This window comes from Abramis brama (assembly GCF_963993115.1).
Source record: "Abramis brama genome assembly, chromosome: 15".
Classification (NCBI taxonomy): domain Eukaryota; kingdom Metazoa; phylum Chordata; class Actinopteri; order Cypriniformes; family Leuciscidae; genus Abramis; species Abramis brama.
Genome location: NC_139977.1, coordinates 21,948,230 through 21,973,238, shown reverse-complemented (window position 1 = coordinate 21,973,238; position 25,009 = coordinate 21,948,230). Strand labels below are relative to the sequence as shown.

At 36.0% G+C, this 25,009-nt stretch overlaps 1 protein-coding gene across 3 annotated transcripts in view; it reads left to right on the top strand.

Annotated features, from left to right (window-relative positions):
* rai14 (retinoic acid induced 14) overlaps positions 1-25,009 on the top strand; it is a 51,072-nt gene that overhangs the window by 7,453 nt on the left and 18,610 nt on the right. For all 3 annotated transcript variants that reach the window (XM_084138156.1, XM_084138158.1, XM_084138157.1), the window contains exons 3-5: positions 17,275-17,405; positions 24,355-24,443; positions 24,552-24,616. In XM_084138156.1, the coding sequence (XP_083994282.1) occupies positions 17,275-17,405; positions 24,355-24,443; positions 24,552-24,616 (285 nt within the window). The remainder of the gene's footprint in view (positions 1-17,274; positions 17,406-24,354; positions 24,444-24,551; positions 24,617-25,009) is intronic.

The window sequence follows — 25,009 nt, the reverse complement described above, 5'->3', positions numbered from 1 at the left end:
TAATCTGTGTGAATCAATTTACTCATACAACCTACATGTTAGAGTGAGTGAATCTTTGCGGGAATTTCACACATTATAAACGCAAGCCCTGCGGGAATGATTAAAATGATGCGCAATACTCACAATCCCGTGACCAAAATTTGAGCCCTGCTACTAACTGTTAGTATTACTGCTTCAGGAAGGTCATCCCAGATAACGGTTTGTTTGTGTTGATTGCTTACAGCCATGCTTGATTGCTTTTTTTTTTTTTTGTATATTATCTTAATAAGAATAGAATGTGGGTCTCACCTGGTGGAGAAAAAAAGTAGTGCTGATATTGTAATGTCATTAATTATTTAAAAACATCAATGCAATAAAACATTTGTGCAATTAATCATGTCCACTGAACCATAAATTCGTAATGAAGAGTTATCCTACAACGGTATAACCTTCATGTTTTTTATCAGGACAGATTTCAGTGGCATTACTATAGGATGCCAGACTTGGTAGGGAACTAAAGTCAAGAAGATAAAATGAAATTCAAATACAATTATGCTAGAAACATTTACCATTTTAAAGTTTACAAAACGCTACCTTCACCATGCAAAATTAATAACTCAAAATTGAAATCCAATTCACTCAAATACATACATAACTTTGTTTATTATGGTTGGAGCTCTACTGGAAAGTGGATATCTAGGGCTTGAGTTGCCCTCCCCTAGTCTAGAAGTTAACGTGCAAGGAGTGCTGGGTTTGAATTCTATATAATGTGAATTAACTTGTATAATATAAAAACTTTTATATAAATACTGCAGCTGTATGTCAATCCAGACTTTCTGAACTTTTCAGAGTCCTCATGCCCTCTAAACTTTCACTTTCTGCAACATCTTCCAACCCATTGTTTAATGTCTTTTCAGAGGCAAATTATCTAGAGTTCCTCCAAGAGATTTGGCACGGGACCCAGTTCAAGTTCAAGGGATTAAAGCACATTCTTTTTGAGCGGATGAGTTTGGTGGAATGTGAAAATGAGTGTTCAAAGTTAGGTACAGAAGGTCTATTTTAAGTCTTGTTCGCAGAGTCTCAAACAAGTCATGTGGTTTCTGTCTTTTTAATCCTCATATCTATTCAGACTAATATAAACTACCCCACATTCTGCAATTGATTAAGCAGTTGCAGATGTAGTTTAGTAGAAAAGGTACATTGTTTTTCGGAAAAGGTTCATATGGTTGGCGTTAGAAAGTACTGGAAGTCATAACATCGCAATTATTTCACAAAGCTATAGATACTTGCCCCCCATATTACTCAGGTCTGCTTTAGATTGCACCTAGACAACATATCTGGTATTTATTTAGAGGTTAGTCCATAGATGGACCCCTTCTATAACATTTTCTGGCAAAATAGATGCAGTTATTACTGAAATCTCTGGACTTCCATAGTACGTTCGCTTCTGAACTTTGTTAAACAAAAGGAGGCATTTGTACACAGTGTAAAAGTTTCCCACAAAAAGACACTTTGGTCTTTATGGAAGAGGCACTTGGTTACTTGAGTAGACTATGCATGCTTTTAGTGAGTGGGGGGTTGGGGAACGGTTCAAAAAACAGATTTTAAAACCATATCTCAATATGTGTGAAAACAAGCTTTAGGGAATAACATTAACAGCTGTTGTTTATCTGCACAGACCATTTGCATGAATCTAAACCAAGGGGTTTCTCTCAGAGATCTCAGCAGTTCTATCTGGATGTCTTTTGTACAGATTTGCTCTCAGACCATGCTAATGGTTAAGCCCTGAATGGATATCCAGAGCCTTCCGTTTCAACCCCTCAAGCTCTTCCTTATTCACTGGGGTTTTATCAATATGCCACATGGCTGAAAATCTAATAATGAGATTAAGAGGGAGATTATGTCTTTAGTGTACTTTCACCCTCCTGAACTGGTATCGCTGGTGCAGGCTGGCTAACTGGACAAATATTAAAAGCGTCATGTTTCATTCACATCAGATTTTAGATCTAGCAGCTTTAATGGTCTTTTTGGACTGTATAGGTAGTTTTGAGAAGAAACTTTTTTCCCCCACCATATGACCTCTGTAGAAAATGTGCTTTTTGTTAAAATGAAGTCAGTCATTGATTAATATCTCAATATTCTAATAATGTTTTTTGGGTTTTTTTTGCAGCATTTGCAAAGCTTACAATATTAGAACTCTGGCCAGATAAGTCAATAATATAATTTTTTATTGTCTCTGTACTTTTAAATGCAATCAATTTTATAATACCTTACAAAATTGGATTGTACAGTTTCAGTATGTAAAATAGATTTTCATTTCAAGAGTCAACAGATTTTAATGTGCTTTTAATGATTAACTTTTGTTAACATACACTAACATGTATATTAGTAATTTACACTACCGTTTAAAAATTTGAGGTAAGTAAAAATCTCATAAGAAATAAATAGCCTACGTTTTATTCAGCAAGGATGTAATAAATTGATCTAAGTTGATATGACATTTATAATTTGATTTCCATTTCAAATAAATGCTGTTCTTTTGAACTTTTTATTCATCAATGAATCCTGAAAAAAGGTATCATGGTTTCCACAAAAATATTAAGCAGCACAAATGTTTTCAACACTGATCATAAGAAATGTTTGAGCAGCAATTCTGCAAATTAGAATGATTTCTGAAGGATAATGTGACACTAAAAATGAATGTCTGCTGAAAAATAAATTAAAACATTCAAATAGAAAGCAGTTATTTTGAATTGTAATAATATTTAAACTTTACTGTATTTTTGATCAAATAAATGCAGCCTTGGTGAGTATATGAGACTTCTTATCTTAAAACTTGGTACTGACCCCAAATGTTCGAACGGTAGTGTGTTGTGAGTCCCTAGACCTTTTCGGTGTCTGGGTGTAAGCCTGGGATAAGTGCAAACCTGCAACAAAGTGCAACAAACCCCTGCAAATAGGAAAATTGCCATATTTTATGACATTTATTTAGCTAAAGCTAAATCTTTTAGCTTTTTATTAAGTATTTGTAGACAATGAAGCTGTTTTGGATCATGTGATTATCCACAATGTAACAATAATAATAAGTAATAGAGTGATTCTGAGGTTTAAACATTCTCACGCAGGAATGTGCTTTTCCGAGCATTCACCAAACTGCTCTGAGCTTATCACCTCAGGAATCCTAGAAAGAGAAGATGTCCAAATTTTAGCAGTGTGAGTGTAATCGGTCAAACTGAGAACACACCTAGTGCCAGGCTTGAACAGAGACGAGTTTGATAAGAGGTCATAGTCCAGCCTGTTCTCAAGGTGCTCTGCTGCCGCTTTCGAATTTAAGAAACCATTAGTTTGAAAGACAATGTCTGGTTCACATGGATGTGGTTTGTAGTGTTTGATCCATTTGACTTATGTACAGGCAGTATAGGCTGCCGTATAAGTTCAAGTTTATATAGCACATTTAAAAACAACCATAGTTGACCAAAGTGCTTAACAATGTCAGGATAGACAAACAAATAAACAAAACAAACACAGTAAAAAACCCATTTAACACCAGGCCTGTTTTCTATTAATATTGTTGCGCTTCTTTTGCATGCAAACCAAAGTATTGTCTCTAAAGTTTGATTTAGCATGAGTGCCCAGTGTGCTGAAAATATTCTGCATGACAGGTCAAGTACAATGGTCACAACTTGGCCACACGCCTACATTGTTCTGCCAATGGGAAAGAAAGTAAAATTATCTATATTGTTTATTTTACTTTCGGGAGGTATATCAGTGTATGAGATTATACAGTGTGCTATAGAAATATGCTCTATGTCCATTGATTCTCAACGTCTAATTAATGAAATTACCATGTTCTGTCCTACTTAGTTTATGAACAGATAACACAAATTCAACATGAAAACCGTTTGATCTGAACCACTTGTCTTGCCTCTGGTTCTAAATATTGCACGACTTAAGAGGACCTTTATCAGATAAAAGTTTAATGCTTACACTGAACGATGGGTGGAGGTAATGTTTGTGCTATGTGTCCCCGTTTTCCACTGGTTATTTAGTCCAACAGGCCCTTTTGAGATAATGTTAAGTGTTTCCTGTTTTTGCAAAGGCCCACCATGACAAAAAGGAGATCTCCAGCCTGGTTGCTGGATGTTTAAAGTTTATTTTTGAAGTTTGTGTAGATTTTCACATCTTTTTATAGCTGGAAAACCGTTTGTTCTTTCATTCACAGTGTATTAAAAGCCTATTTATCATATTGGTTCTGGCATCAGACTGGCAGTGATGTTTGTTTTGTGCGGTCCTTTGCAATATTGGTAAAATGCCAGTCATGTAACATCCCTTTTTTGTTTTTTGTGTTTGCTTTTTTATTCTATGTTATATTCTGATACATGCTATGCATTCTGTTCAAGCATTGGCTTATTATTTATTTTTAAATTGTGCACCATTCTATTCTTCTCTCTCTCCAGAAGCTATTTTGTTCTCAGATTAAGGATATTAATCCAAAACATACAAATCATAGTCTCTCTACATAATATCTCAGTAAGATTCTTACAGAAATATCATAGCCATATATAGCACACTGGTTGATACCAGTAATATTTAACATTGTCGTGTGCTTCTTTTAGCTTATTTTTAACTTTATTTCAAAAAGCTTTACAACAAAAAGACACACACACACACACACACACACACACACACACACACACACACACACCCACATATATATATATATATATATACACACACACATATATACAGTGAGGAAAATAAGTATTTGAACACCCTGCTATTTTGCAAGTTCTCCCACTTGGAAATCATGGAGGGGTCTGAAATTATCATCGTAGGTGCATGTCCACTGTGAGAGACATAATCTAAAAAAAAAAATCCAGAAATCACAATATATGATTTTTTAACTATTTATTTGTATGATACAGCTGCAAATAAGTATTTGAACACCTGTCTATCAGCTAGAATTCTGACCCTCAAAGACCTGTTAGTCTGCCTTTAAAATGTCCACCTCCACTCCATTTATTATCCTAAATTAGATGCACCTGTTTGAGGTCGTTAGCTGCATAAAGACACCTGTCCACCCCATACAATCAGTAAGAATCCAACTACTTACATGGCCAAGACCAAAGAGCTGTCCAAAGACACTAGAGACAAAATTGTACACCTCCACAAGGCTGGAAAGGGCTACGGGGAAATTGCCAAGCAGCTTGGTGAAAAAAGGTCCACTGTTGGAGCAATCATTAGAAAATGGAAGAAGCTAAACATGACTGTCAATCTCCCTCGGACTGGGGCTTCATGCAAGATCTCACCTCGTGGGGTCTCAATGATCCTAAGAAAGGTGAGAAATCAGCCCAGAACTACACGGGAGGAGCTGGTCAATGACCTGAAAAGAGCTGGGACCACCGTTTCCAAGGTTACTGTTGGTAATACACTAAGACGTCATGGTTTGAAATCATGCATGGCACGGAAGGTTCCCCTGCTTAAACCAGCACATGTCAAGGCCCGTCTTAAGTTTGCCAATGACCATTTGGATGATCCAGAGGAGTCATGGGAGAAAGTCATGTGGTCAGATGAGACCAAAATATAACTTTTTCTGCACATGGGACAGGGCGACTGCACTGTATTAAGGAGAGGATGACTGGGGCCATGTATTGCGAGATTTTGGGGAACAACCTCCTTCCCACAGTTAGAGCATTGAAGATGGGTCGAGGCTGGGTCTTCCAACATGACAATGACCCGAAGCACACAGCCAGGATAACCAAGGAGTGGCTCTGTAAGAAGCATATCAAGGTTCTGGCGTGGCCTAGCCAGTCTCCAGACCTAAACCCAAAAGAGAATCTTTGGAGGGAGCTCAAACTCCGTGTTTCTCAGCGACAGCCCAGAAACCTGACTGATCTAGAGAAGATCTGTGTGGAGGAGTGGGCCAAAATCCCTCCTGCAGTGTGTGCAAACCCGGTGAAAAACTACAGGAAACGTTTGACCTCTGTAATTGCAAACAAAGGCTACTGTACCAAATATTAACATTGATTTTCTCTGGTGTTCAAATACTTATTTGCAGCTGTATCATACAAATAAATAGTTAAAAAATCATACATTGTGATTTCTGAATATTTTTTTTTAGATTATGTCTCTCACAGTGGACATGCACCTACGATGACAATTTCAGACCCCTCCATGATTTCTAAGTGGGAGAACTTGCAAAATAGCAGGGTGTTCAAATACTTATTTTCCTCACTGTATATATACACACACACACACACACACACACACACACACACACACATATATATATATATATATATATATATATATATATATATATATATATATATATATATATATATATATATATATATATATATATAATATATATATATATACACAACAGTTCATTCTGGTTCTTGAATCTGATTGGCTGAGAGCCTTTTCCAACCATGCAATGTTATACCACTATCACCACGTTTCACCGTTTCTATCACTCCGCTTTCAGTATTTCTCACAGCAAGTATCATGGCAGATGAGCAAACCCACCATCATTTTAGTTGATGTGTCACGGAATGTAGTTTTCAGAGTTTTTAGGTTAGAATGTAGTTATTTAGAGCTCCAATATGCGACTTGAATATAAAAATAGCGCCTATTTGACAATTTGTTCAGACGTTTTCAGAGATGTGAGCTCCAGGCTGTCAGCGGCCGTTCAGCGATCATAGGCTACCCACCAAGAACAGCTTTATCTTGACCAGTCCTTTGGGAATTTGCCGCTGACTCTAATGTACGGTGCCATTCGTATTCGGTATATCAAACGGGCAATCTTTGGTCTTACTAATCTTTTACTTGTTCCAGAGCAAATCGATTTGGTTAAGGGCAAAGTTAAGTTTAATAACTTGTACAGACGACTTATACTTTTATAATGGCTAACATTGTTTGTTTAAATATTATTGTTCAATAAATAATATTTTATATAAATAACAATCGTGTAGAAATTGTTCATGCTCTTATGGTCGCAGCTTGCATTGTGTGCCGAGCAGAATTACGAGCCGAGCAGAGTGCATTACGAGCACCTCCCGACCTCTCGATAATTTTCAAACATTTACAAAGATTCAGGGAGTCGGCTTGATTTTGACCAGTTTACAGGCTGTCCCCTATTGCAAAATCATACACAACCATGTCACATATTATTATAGCCCAGTGGCTGCAACCCTTCAGAGTGCTCATACACTGAGACACACACAAATACTCTCTAGTTGTTTTTGTTGAAAGGAATGGCTGTGTTGTTCTCTGCTTTTCACCAAATCAGTTGCCCACTTGTCTTTTTATTTCTTTCTTTTTTCTATCTGAAGCTATTAGCAGCAACATTGAAAGCTCCAGTCTCCGTGTTCAGCATATAAACTTGTGATTGCCGCAGACTCACCGTGCAGTAAAGTTGTGCCGTGTACCAGGTGCTTTGACATGATTATCAGGTTAACTGACTTGTAACCTTTGCAATGCGCGCGACCTCCCGAGTGTCCGAACTCGCGCAGTGCACGTCCGGCTTTAGTGATTGATTTTGAATTTAGTGAAAGTTATAAATTATTGAGCCATTAGATTGCAGCAAAGACTTTATGAGTGAGTCAGTAGCAAAGACTTTCATAGCCTGTTGAGACCCGGCCATTCATTTTGGCAATATGCTCCACTGTCATATCATCAGCCTGTGAGATAGGCGATACAAGATATTATCGTGTGTGGGCGGGGTGTGTGGGTCACCTCGCATATAAATATTTCACCCAAAAGGTGAGCCCGTGGATATCACACAGGCAATTTGCAAATTTTGCGCAAGAGTTACACCGTTGAAGAAGTCTCAAACCACAGTCAATGCCGTTACAGATGCAGCACTTTGACTACTCCTGCACAAGATGAGATTTTATCATTTGTTGGGTCAAGAAATGGCTCGCTCTGTCTGGATGCGCTTAAATGCACAGTAAGGACGCTTTACAGTCATATAGCATTATGCGCACTCCAATAAGCCCAAAGAAAGCAGGTTAATGTGTTTACATTCCAGGAGGAATTGGGGTAAGGGGCAAAAATCTATCAGTTTATGCTTAAGCCGTTTATGACTTTACTTCATTTACATGCGAAAGTGAAAGCAAAAACTAGCTGAGCTTTTGGCATCTGATGCTGCATTAACAGTGCATTCTCTCAGAGACGAGAGATGAATCTACCTCAACATAAAATAACGGTAGCCTATATCAGCTATCTTAATTTACTGGCTTAATATTTATTTTCTGGACCATACATTAATGAGAATAATCAATATTTCTTGTTAAACAAGTTCTTTTTTAAGTTGGTGTTTGAAGCCGCTTTGGATTTTCACAGATGACTGATTTGTGCTGTGTTCGGACCTAAAGACTGTTATTAGGCCTATATGATTTTGTGATATTATTATTATTATTATTATTATTATTATTAATAATTTGTAATTGTATTGTTATTAGTGTCATTAAATGTTTGTTAATGTGCTATGGAAAAAACAAAACAAAATGCTGACGAACACTGATGCCATTTCCATTTTGGCTTAAACAACAACTGTATAAGAATGATGGGTCTCTTTTATAACAACCACTCTTGACAGTTTGTAAATGGATCACCTTGCAATTCAATTTTGATGTGGGATGTAGTTTTGAAGTCATTTTCAAACATTTTCATTGAGGAGTGCTCAATCATCATACGTGTGTGTTGGTGTTGCAAGTGTGGTGATGTCATTATGAAATTAGGGAAGGCAAATTAATTGTAGGTCCTAATATTGATTTAATAATAATACTAGCCTTATAATAATAATAATAATAATAATAATTATTATTATTATTATTATTTATTAAATTAATTAATTAATTAATTAATTAATATATATATTTTTTTTAAAGCAAGAAAGTATTCTTTTACTTGTATTACAACACATTCACCTAAGTGATAAAATCATGATATCATGATCATGATAAAATCGATTTTTAAAAAACATTGGCATTTGTTGTCTTCTGATCCGGAGTTGAACGGAACTTTTCGGCATCCTCCTTTGATTGTATATTAACGCGCTAGGAATTTGAAAGATAGCTTGGTACATGCTCGTTTTCAGAGCGTTAGTCCTCGTGCATCTCAGAGTTTACTTAGTCCTATACAGAAGGGCAATTATCGTTGTGGGAATTGTGCTCAGTGTAATAATACATTTAAAACATCATTTTTTTGTCATCCTAGAACTGGTAAAAAATATAACATCAAATCTGTGATTACTTGTGTTTCTACTCATGTTGTGTATTTGATCCGTTGTCCTTGTGGTTTAGGATATGTGGGAAAAACATCACGTCAATTTAAACAAAGAATTAGTGAACAAGAGTTCTATCAGAAGAAAATATATGAATTATCCAGTTGTGGCACATTTTTTTACTTTGAATAACGATGTTACCTCTTTACGCTTTTGTGGGATTGAAAAAGTAAGTTTGCCACCTAGAGGGGGTGACATTAAATTGCTCCTACAGAGACGCAAACTTTTTTGGATTTACACCCTTCAAACTTTATCATCTAGGGGTATGAACGATGAAGCATTATTTAATGTAATGTTATAGTGATATTTTGTAACTGTTTTTAATGACGTGCTTCTTTCTACTATGTATTTGAAATGAGTTTTAGTGGCTATGGAGCCTTGCTGATTGTTGTAACTGTTTAGAATTACAATTTGATACTATTTGATGACGACGTGTTGATTATGTGTTCTCGATGATCTTGTTAACCTACAGGGGGATCTTTGCTGATTGTTGTAACTATCACATTTTGTAACTGTTTATGATGTGGTGTTAATTATGTACTCTCAATGAGCTTAATTGTTTACAGATGGAGCTCTGTTGATTGGTCATGTGTTTATCTTAAAAGAGATGAATTTGAACATTTGTATATTCCTGATGAAGGTCGTGTGACCGAAACGTTGTTGTTAATAAATATTCATTTTAATTGCAAGTAACAATAGTGTGCGGGAGTTCCTTATCTGATGAAACGACCTACTTATTGGTCTTGTTATCTTACGCACCTATTACCTGCAGGTGTGCGATGGAGTTTGTTCACTAATAAATTAATGGGAAAATGAGCCAGTTATCATCTTGATATCTTCAAAGGCATCAGCCATCGGTGATATGCCTGACTATTGTCTACACACTATACTCCATTTACATACTTCATATACTCAGAGGTCGACCATGATCGAGAGCCTCCTCTGTGCCATCATCCTTTCTGGGCCAAAACCAACATGTAAGGTTTTTTATCAGTGCAAAAATGATTAACTACAGAGAAGTGTTCCAGGAAATATCTTTTTTTTTTTAAACAAAATTAAACAATAAATAATTAAACACACATTCCCAGGATGAGCCAATGCAATTAGCTTCAGGCATTTTACAGCATAGCTTCAGCATTTTACAGCACTGACTGTGTGCTTTGTCTTTCTCCTAAGGTTCATGCCTGTATTGGAAGCGTGTGTGTACTCCAGTACTCCAGTACTTCCAGCAGTACATTGATGACAAGGTCATTCAGAATATATCAATGTAAAATTGTTCCCAATTCAGAACATTGAAGTCCAGTTGTCCGCTAGAGTGGACATGTTAAACAATTTTAATATATATATATATATATATATATATATATATATATATATATATATATATATATATATATTTTAATTGTTCTTTGCAATATGTTTGTTACCACCCCAACACAGTTGTTTGGGGTCAGTACTTCTATTTTTTTAAAGAAATTTTATTCAGCAAGGAAGGATGCTTTAAATTGATCATATGTGACAAAGACTTTTACATTCTGACAAAAAAATATCTATTTCAAATAAATGCTGTTCTTGTGAACTTTCTATTTGTCAAAGATTCCTGAAAAAAATTTGTTGCGCAAAAATTATACGAAGGATCATGTGACACTGAAGGCTGAAGTAACAGTTCAAATTGCTCACTGTTCGGTTTGTATCATGGTTTTAGGGTCATGGGTTTTCGATACGGTTCAGTATGTGCATTTAATCTTCACTATATAAATTAAATAAAGATTAATTCTTATTCAAGTTACAAACATTACTCAGTCAGGAGCGGTGAGGGATTTCTTTGTTTTTAATTAGGGATGCACTGATACCATTTTTTTCAGAACCGATCCGATACCAAAAATTCTGAGTATGACCGATATTGAACTGATAATCACTCTTTTGTGTGTTAAACACAATCTACTTAATACAGACAACTTCATTATAAAGAAAACAACAAATCAGAAAAAAATGATCATAATCTGACTATTATAACTGACTATTAAAATTCTATTATAAATTAGATTAGTTGAAAATTCAGCTGTAAAATTGAGTCTAGAAAAATCACGAGTGCACAATAATTGTATAAAATCTGAACATTTAGTGAAAAAAACATTATTTAGTGGGGAACAAATAAGAGACAATACGTGTAGCACTAAATCTGGTAAAAAGTTACACATTGCTCTTTGTATTGTTGAGAAATACATTCATGAAAAACAAGATAACAAAAATCAAAAAGATCAATTATTTTATATATATTTCCTGACTGACTGGAAAGTCTCTATGTTGGTTCTGACCAATATAAATGCTTGTGCTTCGTAATGTGTTAACGACAAAAGACATTTTTTAAATGTATAGCACAGCTGTTTAATGAGGCAGCAACAAATGATAGGACAGAACAAGAAAGGCAGAATGATGCGCTTGAAGCAACATGGAGTCACAGCGCTTCGAGTCCGCATTGAAAAGTTCAAAGCACAAAGGAAAGACATATCGATGCATAGTGTATTATAAAGTATCTATCTATGCAATAGTTTAGTCTTTTAACAGTTTTACATTTCAGTTACTGTGCACGTGAAGAACAGTTATAGTGCTCTCCTGTGTTGTGATCTAACAGACACCCGATAGTAACATGATTAAGGTACAGCAATACAGTCCAGCAAGATAAAGTAATTTTATGCGAAGACCTTTAGACCTTTATCTACAGATCAAGTATAGTAATAGTAACATTGAATCATCTTGGAGAGACTTTCATCGTCGTAACCGAACGCGACGTGCTGTTTGAATGCTGAATGGAGAATGATTGACAGCTGCAGCGGAGGGAAGAGATTACGTGAACTTGAATTTAATGACCAGAAAGTCCGGTGGACGTTGGAGATTTTCTTTTGATAACATTTTTTTTCCGGTTAAAAACAAACTACAAACTATCGCCACTGCATCCTCTTCGTCCGCCATGATTGTTTATTCTGAAGTCTATCTCACATTATACTATAGAATGGCTTCAGAACACTTATAATATAGTGCATGAAAACTTTATGGTGCTTTATAATGCTTTTATGGGGATTAACAATAACACAGAATAGTATACGCACAATATCGGATTTGGATCGGCCTCGTCTGACCGATACCCGATCTGGCCAAGAATGGCAGTATCGGAGCCGATACTGAATATAGGATCGGCGCATCCCTATTTTTAATGTTGATCAAATAACAAAAGACACAGACAGCAGCAGGAATATAGGCTGCTGTCACAGACATAATGCTCTTTTTTGACTGTTTAAGTTCAATTAAGGCAACCGGCTATGTTTACTGGATATACTCCATATCAGGAGTAGACAGGCAGGTTGACATCATTTTTGTGTAAATTTGTCTGTTTAAGCGCAAGAAGACTTGAAAGCAAACTCAATTTAGTGTTCTCTCGCTGTCTGAGAAGACTTTCCATGTGCGTGCTTCAGATGAACAAGTTCTCTTTCGGGTCTTCTTGTGCTTGAATATTTAAATTGGCAAGGCTTAACCACACGCAGATTATAAACTTTGCCTGTTTAAACGCAGAAGGCAGTGTGTGCTGTTCTGTGTGTTCATTCTCACCTGCGCTCGCCGCTATCAACACCTGGATGATGACGGCGTAAATGACTGGTCATATCAGAACATGCGGCACTCGCATCGAACAAAGTTTACACATCGTTTTGTCCAACACATGAGGAACAATGATGTCAGAAACAGAATTACAAAATAACAGTTGATTGATTATAGCTACTCACGTGAAACGCATTCGAAATGCATTTCATCGATAGAAACATGCATTAGCGGAACTCTGTCTGTTTTACGCATTGTTTTTTCTTTTCAAACCATATTATAGATGCAACATCAGATTTTAGATTAACCGCGGTGCAAGTGTGTGCCGAACTGTGGGAGGAGAACGGTACGGTTAATGTTTTTTATTTTTTGTTTGTTTATAACCAAGAACTGTTACACCCCTAGTGTATATACATTACTTTTTTTTTGTTAATTCAGTTTGCAAAATGTCATGTGGTTCGACTCCCCAAAAACTTTGACATTGATTGGTTTTATCTTGTAAAATTGAAACTTCTTGAAAAAGACTTTTTTTCAAAGCCATTTGAGACCAATATGAATACAAATAGTACATTAATAAGAACCCCACACACATTTTTAACTAGATGTTGCTTTTTTTTTTTATTGTGAAAACACTCTTATATGTCATTGAGTAACCCAGTAATCCAATACTCTGCATTGGTGTGGCAGTATAGATGCGATGTGTCATGTACACAGTTTTTTTTTTTTTAATTGTTTGTTTATTTCTTTATTGTAAAAAACTGTTTGTTATTCAACTTTTTTCTGTTCACTTTCTTTTCAACTGCAGTTTCTGGTCTGGTTTTTCTGTAATTGTTCTTACTAAATAGAAAATAGAAAGAACATGTAGCCTACCTCAGAGTAAAATTATCCTGATTTTTGTCCAGCATCAGAGGGAATATTAAAGACCCATATATATATTTTTTTAATGTAATATCAGTCAATGTGTTCTGGAGTACCTCTTTGTTAATGATGTTTGAGCACCCTGGGAAGGCCAGGAGGCTAATTCTTTACAAATGTCTATTTCTTTTACAAAAGATGTTTATATGTTTCATGGGTTGACTTTAAATAGCATCAGCTGATTGCAGATAGTAGGCCAAAGTCAAACAGCTCCCAAAATAGTGATGGGTTTACTGTGGCTCGTGTAATATTACACTGCATTTTAAAAATAGTGACAGACTTAAGTAGTGGCCTCTGTGTTTCCCCGGCTGACCTCTGTGGTCTGCTTTCAGCTCACTGCCTAGATTACATTTAGAGCAATTGAATTTTGGTTTGTTCAGAACTCAACTTTTAAGTATCTGTGGACTTCTAAGATTGATTTATTTTCTTGCATTGATCATTTCAAAGGGGTCTTCAAACAATTGCTCTGTTTTGCAATGTTCAGCAATTGGGCATTGTTTTACTAGCAGCGCTTCCATTACCCTTCAAATTGCGCAAATTGAAATTGCGAATTGAAAATACGCTCAATGGAAACAAGTCAATTTCGCAAAAACTCCCATTTATCGCAGAAAAGTTTTCATGCTCGCATGAGGTGGTTTTTCAGGCAATTCGAAAAAGGAATATTTCGCAAAACTGCAATGTAAACAGTTTTTGCGCATTTACAGGTCACCTGACTTAGAAGGCGCGGTGTGTTTGGACAGTTCTTTATTAAATTCATAAAAGACAAAAGAATTACAGAAATACTGGATTCTAAACCCCATAGAGGTGCCACAATCAAGACCTCGGAGCAGAAATGAGTGAGAAACACCCAGAAACACCTCATATGTGCTGTAAGCAAGGGTCTTTCCTTGCCATTAATGCTTGGATAACAAGCCTACGTTTCCTTCCATTAATAATAATAATAATAATGTCTAGTGCGGTACGTGGCTGTGATATATATAAACATACCAACGTCCATTGCCATGATTTTTGGAATGACTTGAATTTCACCTGCAATTTAGAGGCATCTCAAGGAAAAATGAACTGCCTGTGGCATGAATCACATTATTTTCCTCCAGTTCTTCTGAAACCGCTCAGAAACCACAGGAACTGATTTCCTAACAAGGGCTTATTTACAACAGATTCAAATGCAGACAAATCTAGTTAAAATGTGTCTTTGCAGCTGTGCATAACAGTAGGCGCATTTCCATTGCAGATTTGCCAATGAAAAAATTACGCTGTAGTCGCATAACATCGGTTAATGGAAACGCTGTCATTTCGCAATAGTTTTTTATCGATATTTTAAAAAAATCGCAAAAGTTTTGCGCAAATCTGTAATGGAAATGCGCCTACTGTTATGCACAGCTGCAAAGACACATTTTAACTAGATTTGTCTGCATTTGAATCTGTTGTAAATAAGCCCTTGTTAGGAAATCAGTTCCTGTGGTTTCTGAGCGGTTTCAGAAGAACTGGAGGGAAATAATGTGATTCATGCCACAGGCAGTTCATTTTTCCTTGAGATGCCTCTAAATTGCAGGTGAAATTCAAGTGACTTCATCCATTGTTTCATATGATTGCTTTACTTTTGCCTCGACTGATTTTGATGGGAATTGTTCCTTTGTATAGATCTGCAATTGTCAGCATATATAATAGGGAGAGAAAAAATTAACAATTAGCACAACAATTCCACAATGCAATGATATATAGAGTAAATGTCTGGAGCAGCCCGTGCAAATGATTTCCAATGCATTTTTCTTGTTAGATTTTATGCATTGCCAGCCCTCATTTGAATCAGATCTTCATTCAGGCACAAATACTGCTTGTGGTGTCATTGCATCATTCATTTTTTCATGTTCGAAGGAGGCGTTTCTTTTAGTCCTTTTAGTTATTTTAGTTTCTTTTTCTTTTACTCCCCTTTTAGTCATACTGAGAGCAGCTTCTGTGATTGATCCAAAACCTCTTTTGACTTTCTCCACTCAGCCTCTCTTTGAGTGTGTAAAAGCTCTCTCAACATGCACTCTCATTTGTCCAAAGGCTAGTAACTCATGTTCTTTGAGTTTGAATTATAAGTATACATTTTTCAAAGGTCATGGGTGAAGACAAATGGGGAAAGCTGATTGATTGCCATTATGGTATTCTAAGAAGAGAGAAAAATATGTTGTTAGCTGATATTAATCCTGAACTTGGAATATTTGCTCTTATTAAAAATTCACAGTTACAAGACCAAATTTGCTTCATCTATTAAAGTGAAAAAAAAGTGGTGTTTTAACAGCTCCCATAAATCTTATTTGTGGTGTAAAGATATGTCTTTGTGAGAACGCTTACAAAGATGCACATTTTTATTTTTTATTATTGTAAGTCCCTTGTTACCATCATAGTTCAAGTCTTTATCATACAGTGGAGCCCAAAAGTCTGAGACCACCAGAAAAATGTTTGTTTTTAAAATGTCATCACATTTAATTTTGTTTTTTTTCTCATTACAAATTATCAGGGCTGGGCTGACAATATTGATCTCTTAGGATCTTTTAGAAGAAACGATACCATTTCTTAAGTCCCAAAAATGATCTTTTAGTCTGTGCTGTTTTGTGATCAACAATTTAGTAACTATAGAAATGAGAACTGAACTGAGTTGAAAGGAAACATAGGAACATGAACAAAAACGCAACGAAACATAACATAACCCTGTATCGTTTACATTTGAGAAACATTTTTTCCTTAAGAAAAATGTACATGTACTGTAACTGATATATATATATATATATATATATATATATATATATATATATATATATATATATATATCCAAATGAATTGATATTGGAATCGAATCAAGAGCGAGTGAATCCGAATCAATGCCCAGCCCTACAAATGATTTTATTAGCAATCAAACATGTCTCAATAATAATTTTTGTCTCCCTTTAATAGCAGACCTTGAGCTCAAGTTTGTTATTAAATTTGATTTAGTGACCTAGAAATAGTGAAAATAGTGTTAAATATTTTTTTCTTTGTTTACAATTTTTCAAAATCCTAAAACTTTATATAGATAATATCATATGTGTAATAATAATATCTGTTTAGTTTCATTTTCATGGACTTTTAGTTTGTTTCTCTTCAGTCACGTTTCCATTTCTTCTATTTTCCGTCACAATTTGTGACCAAGGACATTTGCTAACAATCATACTCGTTTGTATTCTGTTCATCATTAACCTCTGTATTTAAGTTCCTTTTAAGTTCTCATTCATTGTTCGGTTTTGTTAGTGTATGCGTGTTACACACGCTGGTAAGTTGCTTTTGCTATCTTAGAGTTTCCTAATTGCTTTGTTTAACAAATTGAACTTTGATTTATATCTACCTTCGTCATCCTTTGGACCTAATACATTACACACCTATTCTCAAAAGATTCAATAGTCTTTGTCAAGCTGATCTTGCAGTGCTTTATCTGTGAGCTGTTTTTAAATGTTTTCAAATTTCTTTAGGCCCATGAATGGAACAAGAACGATGAGCGTCTCCTCAGTGCAGTGGAGCATGGAGAGGCAGATAAAGTCACCACCCTCCTGTCGAAGAAAGGAGCCTGTCCCACCAAGCTTGACAGTGAGGGCAAGTCTGCGTGAGTACTGGACACTGAGGTTGCTCTCATTCCAATTTGATTTAGACATTGACTGCTCTAATTATGACTTCAGAAGTGTTTCTATAGAATTTCTAGACAGTTTTCTGCAATCCACTTGAGATGTGCATATAAAATAGTTTGCATGAGGGTGTTTATACTCCATCTGAGGGAGAGATTTGAGTTTTGCATCCATTCTTCAGGGTGTTTATTTAGCAGTAGAAATTATAATCTAACCCCCACTCAAACAAATTTAGTCCATCATTCATCCCATCAGCATTTTGTTTCATAGCATTTACATCAGTCTTCATTTTCCCGTATTTACCATAGGCACACAGATCTTCAGATGTGAATGCTTGATTTGTTTATGCTAGTCATCCAGTTTTAAAATGATGTGTGAGGCACATTTGAACCTACAATGACTGTAAAACCTCCTGTATAAAACTACTGTCAGAGCTCAGCTTTTCTGACTTTTCCATTTAGCAAATTTGTGTTGTTATGCTTTAGAAGTAATATAAAGAACACTTAAATATATGTTATACTAGTTCGAAGAAGTTTGAATGCTTTGTTTCGTTTTCTTGGAAGAGATCATGTAAATATATATATATTTTTAATTGGAGCCTGAACCTGAATAATTACATGCTTGTGTCTACATTTTCGGGGGAAAATATACGTGTTTTGAAATGATGTGGACAGATTTGTTGTGTTTGTAGGAATAACAGGAAGTTTAAATCCACCATAAAGGATTTAAAAATCTTAAAATATTTTAACTACATTCGCCAAACGTTTTGCCAGTGAAATAATTTTGGTGTTTCGCAAAGTTTGTTGTTTGTTGTTGTGGTGTCACATTGTCTCTAGATTATTTGTATTTGGCCCTGGCACAAAATGACCAGCAACCTTAATCACTAATTATATCATCAGCACATGGCAAGGTGTGAACAAGTACTAGTCATTACTCATTATTCTATCATTCTTATTGGATTATAAGAGCAGACTGATTGCTATAAAAGGAGGGAAGAAGTGCTTCTAATTATTGTGTTCTTTCTTGTGTTAGCAATGGTTTACTCTAAAGGAAAGTAGGGATGTTAACAATTAATCGGCTATCGACTAATTGTCGATAATACATTTAATTGATAAAACTTATAGATCGTCAATTAAGCAGGTTCATGCATGTGCGTGCTGCTCAACCGCGAAACATGTAAAGCGAGCATGCCGGAGTTATGTTTGGGACCATTTTACACCTTCATCATGACTATAAGTTTGCGTGTGCATTCGCAGCCTTTTGTTTTGTGCAAATGTAAGTTGTAATATTGTGTTTATTTTGTGTAGGCCTATCTATTTCTGATTTATCTCATATAGGATGCATTTGGTTAAGAATTAACACTGTAGTAAAGCGTACGGTGATCATCTTCAGCTTCAGCAGCTCAAACTGCAATGCACGACTAATAATGACTATGACTGGGACTTTCATATTACATAACATTATAAAGAGAACAATATTGTAATAAAGCATTGTAAATTATTTGGGTTTAGTTGTCATATTTCATCACATTGTTCCAGGAAGAGCATACACATTCTGACAAGCACGCATCTGAGGTGGCATTGGTGACATGTTGTATTAATCATTATATTTGATTATTAAATAAGTTATTTAATTAAATTATCAATCACATCGAAACATTTTACAATCCTACTAGCCCTTTATTTAGATTAAAAACCATTCTCATTCATTTGGTGAGGAAAATGGCGTTTTGAGCAGCATTTGCACTCAAGCTGTTGGCCATATGCATGCAGCAGACGCATATTGCAGTATTAAGGCTAATGATTAATCGATTAATTGGTTGTTAATTTAAACGACGATCGATCATGGGAGATTATTGGGCCTGAAAGGACCATTTACAGAATTATCAAGAACTTCAAGAAGAGAGGTTCAATTGCAGTGAAGAAGGCTTCAGGACGTCCCAGATTGTCCAGTAAACGCCAGGACTGTCTCCTCCTGAGGAGTGCAGAGCTTGCTCAGTATTGGCAACCGGTGAGTGTGAGTGCATCTGCACGCACAGTTAGGCGAAGACTTTTGAACAACCAGCTGGTGTCAAGAAGGGCAACCAAAGTGGCCACTTCTCCCCCCAAAAAACCATCAAATACAGACTGAAATTCTGCAGGAAGTACGTGGATTGGACAGCAGAAGACTGGTGCAAAGTTTTTAGACTGTTAGATTAGACTGTTTGGGATATCTGGAAAATTGATTGTCCAGAGAAAAAGGTAAATGCTACCATGAGTCCTGTGTCATTCCAACAGTAAAGCATCCTGAGACCATCCATGTGTGGGGTTGCTCTCTCACAATTCTTCCCCAAAACGTCCCGCAAGAGCAACTTCTCCCAATGATCCTGGAACAATTTGGTGATAAAGCTCCATGTCACAAGGCAAGCGTGATAATGAAGTGGCTTGGAGATCATCGAGGCCCTGATACTCACAGTGAGGTTCTTTTTCATTCTTCGCTCAGGGGTAAAACGAAGTTAGACGTGTGCAGCGATATACTGCAAGCAAACATCTTATGCCGCCCACACTGCTAAGAGCAGCTTTTGGATGAATATATAAACATGTGCTGTGCGCTTTCCTCTCGGTAACAAAATAAACACAACAAAATTGATAAAACCGCAAGCCCGTCTGATCATAGCAACATGAATATGTTTGCACGAGCTCTGCAATTCAGCACTCTAGTAAAGTCATGTCACATTTATTTATAAAGCACTTTATTCAATAGATTGCTTACACTTAAGCAGCTTTACCATATTAAACTTGAAAAACAATGTCAGTGTCTCATTTCATGAGAAGTACAACTTCATTTTCTACTATAAAGTAGCTCCTCCATTGTGTTCATGTTTTCACTCGTGGACGTCTGACCTCGACAGACTGAACAGGAGAAATGAACCGGAAAAGATTTCTACGTGAAAGAAGACGGAGCCTCCGCACCTATTACGTAATCGCCACGGATCAATGGTAGTACAAAGGTGTTGACTAGCTGTAGCAAACTTTTCTGGAAAGTTTGCTTTGGCAAGCAGTTTCGAACTCCCAAAATGAACTCCAAACGAAGTTCGTTTTGGCCTGATTTTGTTCGAGATGACGTCACATCAGTTCGTTCTTCGATTACGCTTGAAGTATATCGGGACCTTTACATTGAAATTGTGGATCCATGGCCAGGTGGATCTTAATCCCATAGAGAACCTGTGGTCAATCCTTAAAAAGCAAGTGGACTAGCAGAAGCTAACAAATTGGGATCAACTCCAAGCACTAATAAGGCAAGAATGGATCGCCATCAGTCAGGATTTGGCTCAGAAGCTGATATCCAGCATGCCAGAGCAAATTGCAGAGGTTATGAAGAAGGATCAATGCTGCACATATTAACTTTTTGCATATATTGAATGTTTTTGCCAATAAAAGCCTTTTTGGTTGGCCATGACTGTAGGTTTGCTAGGCGGTTGTTAGTGTTTTCTGGGTGATTTCTCACTGGTCTTAGATTTCCTAGACTGTAATACTTTCTAACAGAATGTGTCATGAAGGCATGAGAAGAATACTCTCTCTCATGTTAGATGCAGGTAAATGTAATTATAACATATACGCAACCTTAAAAACATCAGCTATAAAGAAAGTATAGCAACATTCCTTTGAGCAGCACAGCAGAGACAGACAAGTGATGAATGATGAGATGGATGAATGAGCTCCAGTGAATGCAGAGAGATGAGCTTACTCTCTTCACTCTGCAATTAATGAACTCAGACACTGCCGACCTGAATGAGTCTCTAGTGTCCTGCATTAGGGCGGGTTGAGCCGAAGTGCTCTCATAGGCTCACAATAAATCCTTATCTTATTTGAGAAGTTCATTGTGTTCGAGTGCTTGCGCTCCAGAGGGTTCACGGGCCAGAGAGGCACATGTAGAACACAAAGCCTCGCTGTATCTCCAAACCGTCACAGTTGCCATGGAGATATAATTTCCTTATAATGAAGGAGTCGGACATGAGTCCAGTGCGATTTGGTAATCATGCTCGGTAACACTTTACTTGAAGGGGTGTGCATAAGACTGACATGACAGCTTCATAATCATGACATGACACGTCATTAATATGAAGGAGGTTTTATGCATGTTAATGACAATTGTCTTTAAGTGTCATTCGCTCAATTATGTAATTTTTAATGCAAAGATGACGTTGTTTGAGATGTCTTTGTTATGACAACTTGACATAAACCAATACATCATAACCTGTCATAAATGTGTCATAAACATGACATAGCAGATTAATCATCAAACTTAAGAAACTACTTAGCTTTATGGGTTAACATTACATTAAACTGTCTTGTGGTTGGTTTTGACATTGGCTGTCATGAGGCCATTATAACTGTCTCATGAATATATTTCTGACCACTTTTTTTCCAGTATTCTAGTATTAGTTATAAAATAATTTACAGAATAATAATACAGAGTATTAATACTTAATGACATTTTAATGACAAATTCAGCTTGTACCACTGGGGGAAAAAAGTGGTCAGAAATATAATGTAATTTTAACCCATAAAGCTAAGTCGTTTCTTAAGTTTGATGATTAATCTGCTATGTCATGTTTATGACATATTTATGACAGGTTATGTTGTCTTGGTAATGTCAAGTTGTCATGACAAAGACACTGACAGGTTATGATGTATTAGTTTATGTCAAGTTGTCATAACAAAGACATCTCAAACAATGTCATCTTTGCATTAAAAATGACATAATTGAGCAAATGACACTTAATGACAATTGTCTTTAACATGCATAAAACCTCCTTCATATTCATGACGTGTTATGTCATGATTATGAAGCTGTCATGTCAGTCTTATGCACACCCCTTCAAATAAAGTGTTACCCCGTCCCCATGCTCTGGTGACCATGTCATTTACCTTGAAAAGCACTGCGAGAGAGCACTTGATAATATTACAAAACACGGGAGAAATGCTGCAGCAAATGTTACTTCTTCTTTCAGGGTTAAAAGAAACAGAATCTCCCCTGTCTTGTGGAGAATGCAGAGTGACTGAACATTTAATTGACTTTAATTAAATCTAAGGACACCATGTGATTAGGCATCATAATTACCTATAATTTAAAACTTTCTTTAGCAAGAAAGTTTTTCATATTTTTTTAAGTTTTTTTTAAAAGTTCACTCAAAAAGGCCAATTCTGTCATCATTTACCCATCTTTTGTTTTTTCAAATCTGTAAGACTTGAATTATTATTATTTTTTGTCAATACAATAGAAGTCAATGGTAACCAAATTTTTTCAAAATATCATCTTTTGTGTTCCGGAGAAGAAAGTCATATAGCCTAGGTGATGACTGACTTTCTTCTGTGCACAAAAAAGGGTGACAGAATTGTCATTTTAGTGTTAACCATCCCTTTAAATGTTGTGTTTCAGACCAATTAAAAAAATACTATGTGTGTTTTAATTCTACCGAAAACAGTGTAGTTTTTTTTTTGTGAACTGACCTTTAATAGCATTAGAGTGATATTTATTGTGCTTAAATTGACATATTTAAAGTTCTTGGTTTGTTAATTTAAAGGTCAGAACCATGTAGCTGTCACAAGTAACATAATCATCAAAGTTATTATCTGGGCATCTTGCATAGCTTTAGTTGTTAGCTTTATTATTGCCCAAAAGAGAGATCCCAGTGCATCTTGATCCTTATCATCCAGAAGGGTTTAATCAATTTCATATAGATTAATTTGTGTTTTTGCTGAGGTTTGTCCTCTAAAGAGCCAATTAAAAATGAGATGGTAGATATCAAACCAGTGGGTTTCAATGGAAGCTATTTATTAAGGGATAGAGAGCACTGAACTTTTTAATCACATGGAAAAACCTTTTCTCCATTATTTTGTCCCCTAAGGTCAGAGATTTCATGACTAATAAAGGATTTAAAGGAATAGTTCACCAAAACATAAGCAATCATTAGCTGGGTTTCCATTTCCAACCATGTATTTTAATGTGAATTTTGGGATATATTAATAAATAAAAAATAATAATTTGGGTCAATATTGGATGGAGACACCAAGATGCAAATAACATTTCCAAAATATGCATAAAGACATACACTTCTGTTCAAAATTGTGGGGTCTAAATGGCTTGATTATTGAGTGTTTAGACTGTTTGAGGATTTTAAAAAAAAAAGGAGTTTCATTTTTTTTTAAATTCACAGTCCACACACTGCAAAGACACATTTATATGCAAAACACCATATAAAAGTGAATTTTACATCCGATGACCCCTTTAAAGAATGCATTAAAGTGATCAAAAGTGACACTGAAGACATTTATAATGTTACAAAAGATTTCTATTTCTATTAAAACATTTTTTTTTTTTTTCATCAAAGTTTTAAGATGTTTCCAGATCAGCATATTAGAATGATTTCTGAAGGATCATGTGACCTAAAACTTTAGTAATGGCTGTTGAAAATTCAGCTTTGCCATCACAGGAATAAATTACTTTTTAAAATATATTACAATAAAAACAGCCATTTTAAATTGTAATATTTTTAAAATGTAATATTCACAATATTACGGTTCATGTATTTTTGATCAAATAAATGCAGTCTTGGTGAGCATTAGAGACATCTTTCTGAAACAGTAAAAAAAAAAAAAAGCGTGCTTGTGTGATTTGTGCTTGACTTGCTACACAAAATGAAAAGGATTGATCTAGTGTCACTCATTTGCACTAGAGTGCTTTACAATTGCCTTAGGACAAGCATATATGCAGAGCATGCCATTGACCTACCTTTTGAATTAAAAAGCCCTCTATTTACTGCATATAGGTTACAGGCAAGTTATACATGACATAAAAACTGGCCTAGTGTGAGTGGCATGGCTAATCTGTAACTAAAATGACGTGTTAATGACACTTTTTTTTCTTTTTTCTTTTTTTCTTTCTCAGTCTGCATGTAGCAGCCACACAAGGTCAAGCTGAGTGCCTTGCTGTCATCCTGGCTCACGGGGCTGATGTTTCTCTGCAGGACGCTTCAGGTTGTTTACAACTAGATCAACATGTTTTCTTGCATTACTTTTATGTTATGGAAGTGTAAATATGTAAAAATGTAAATAACAAGACTTGTTTCCTTCTCTTCACATCAGGGTTTACTGCTTTACACCTTGCTGCCAAAAACAACCATCCTGAGTGTGCCAAAAAGTTGCTTCAGGTAATATTTTCAAATGATTGTGTATTACAGACTGAGAGTTTGATGTGCACACACAGATGGAGTGGATCTAATGGGAACAACAGCCATGTCTGTGCCAGCTAAACAAAGGGAGCAGATTTTGTTCTTGCAGTTTCGTAAACTAGCAAATCCCACGGCCTCCCTCTGTGAGCTTGGAGAGGGTTGCATGTTTGGATTTGTGTGTGGGCAGGTCGGCTTGTTCCAAGACTCCCCTCGGTCTGCTGAGGCACCTTCTCTAGCGTCTCTTTTATCATCAGGGGCGACTCATTCTCCACTCCATGTGATTCTACTAGAGCTGCACAGATCTGAAATATCCAGAGCCTTCCAGCTGTGTTCACTAATAGCTGTCAGAATTGGCTTTGCCAGTATGCGTTA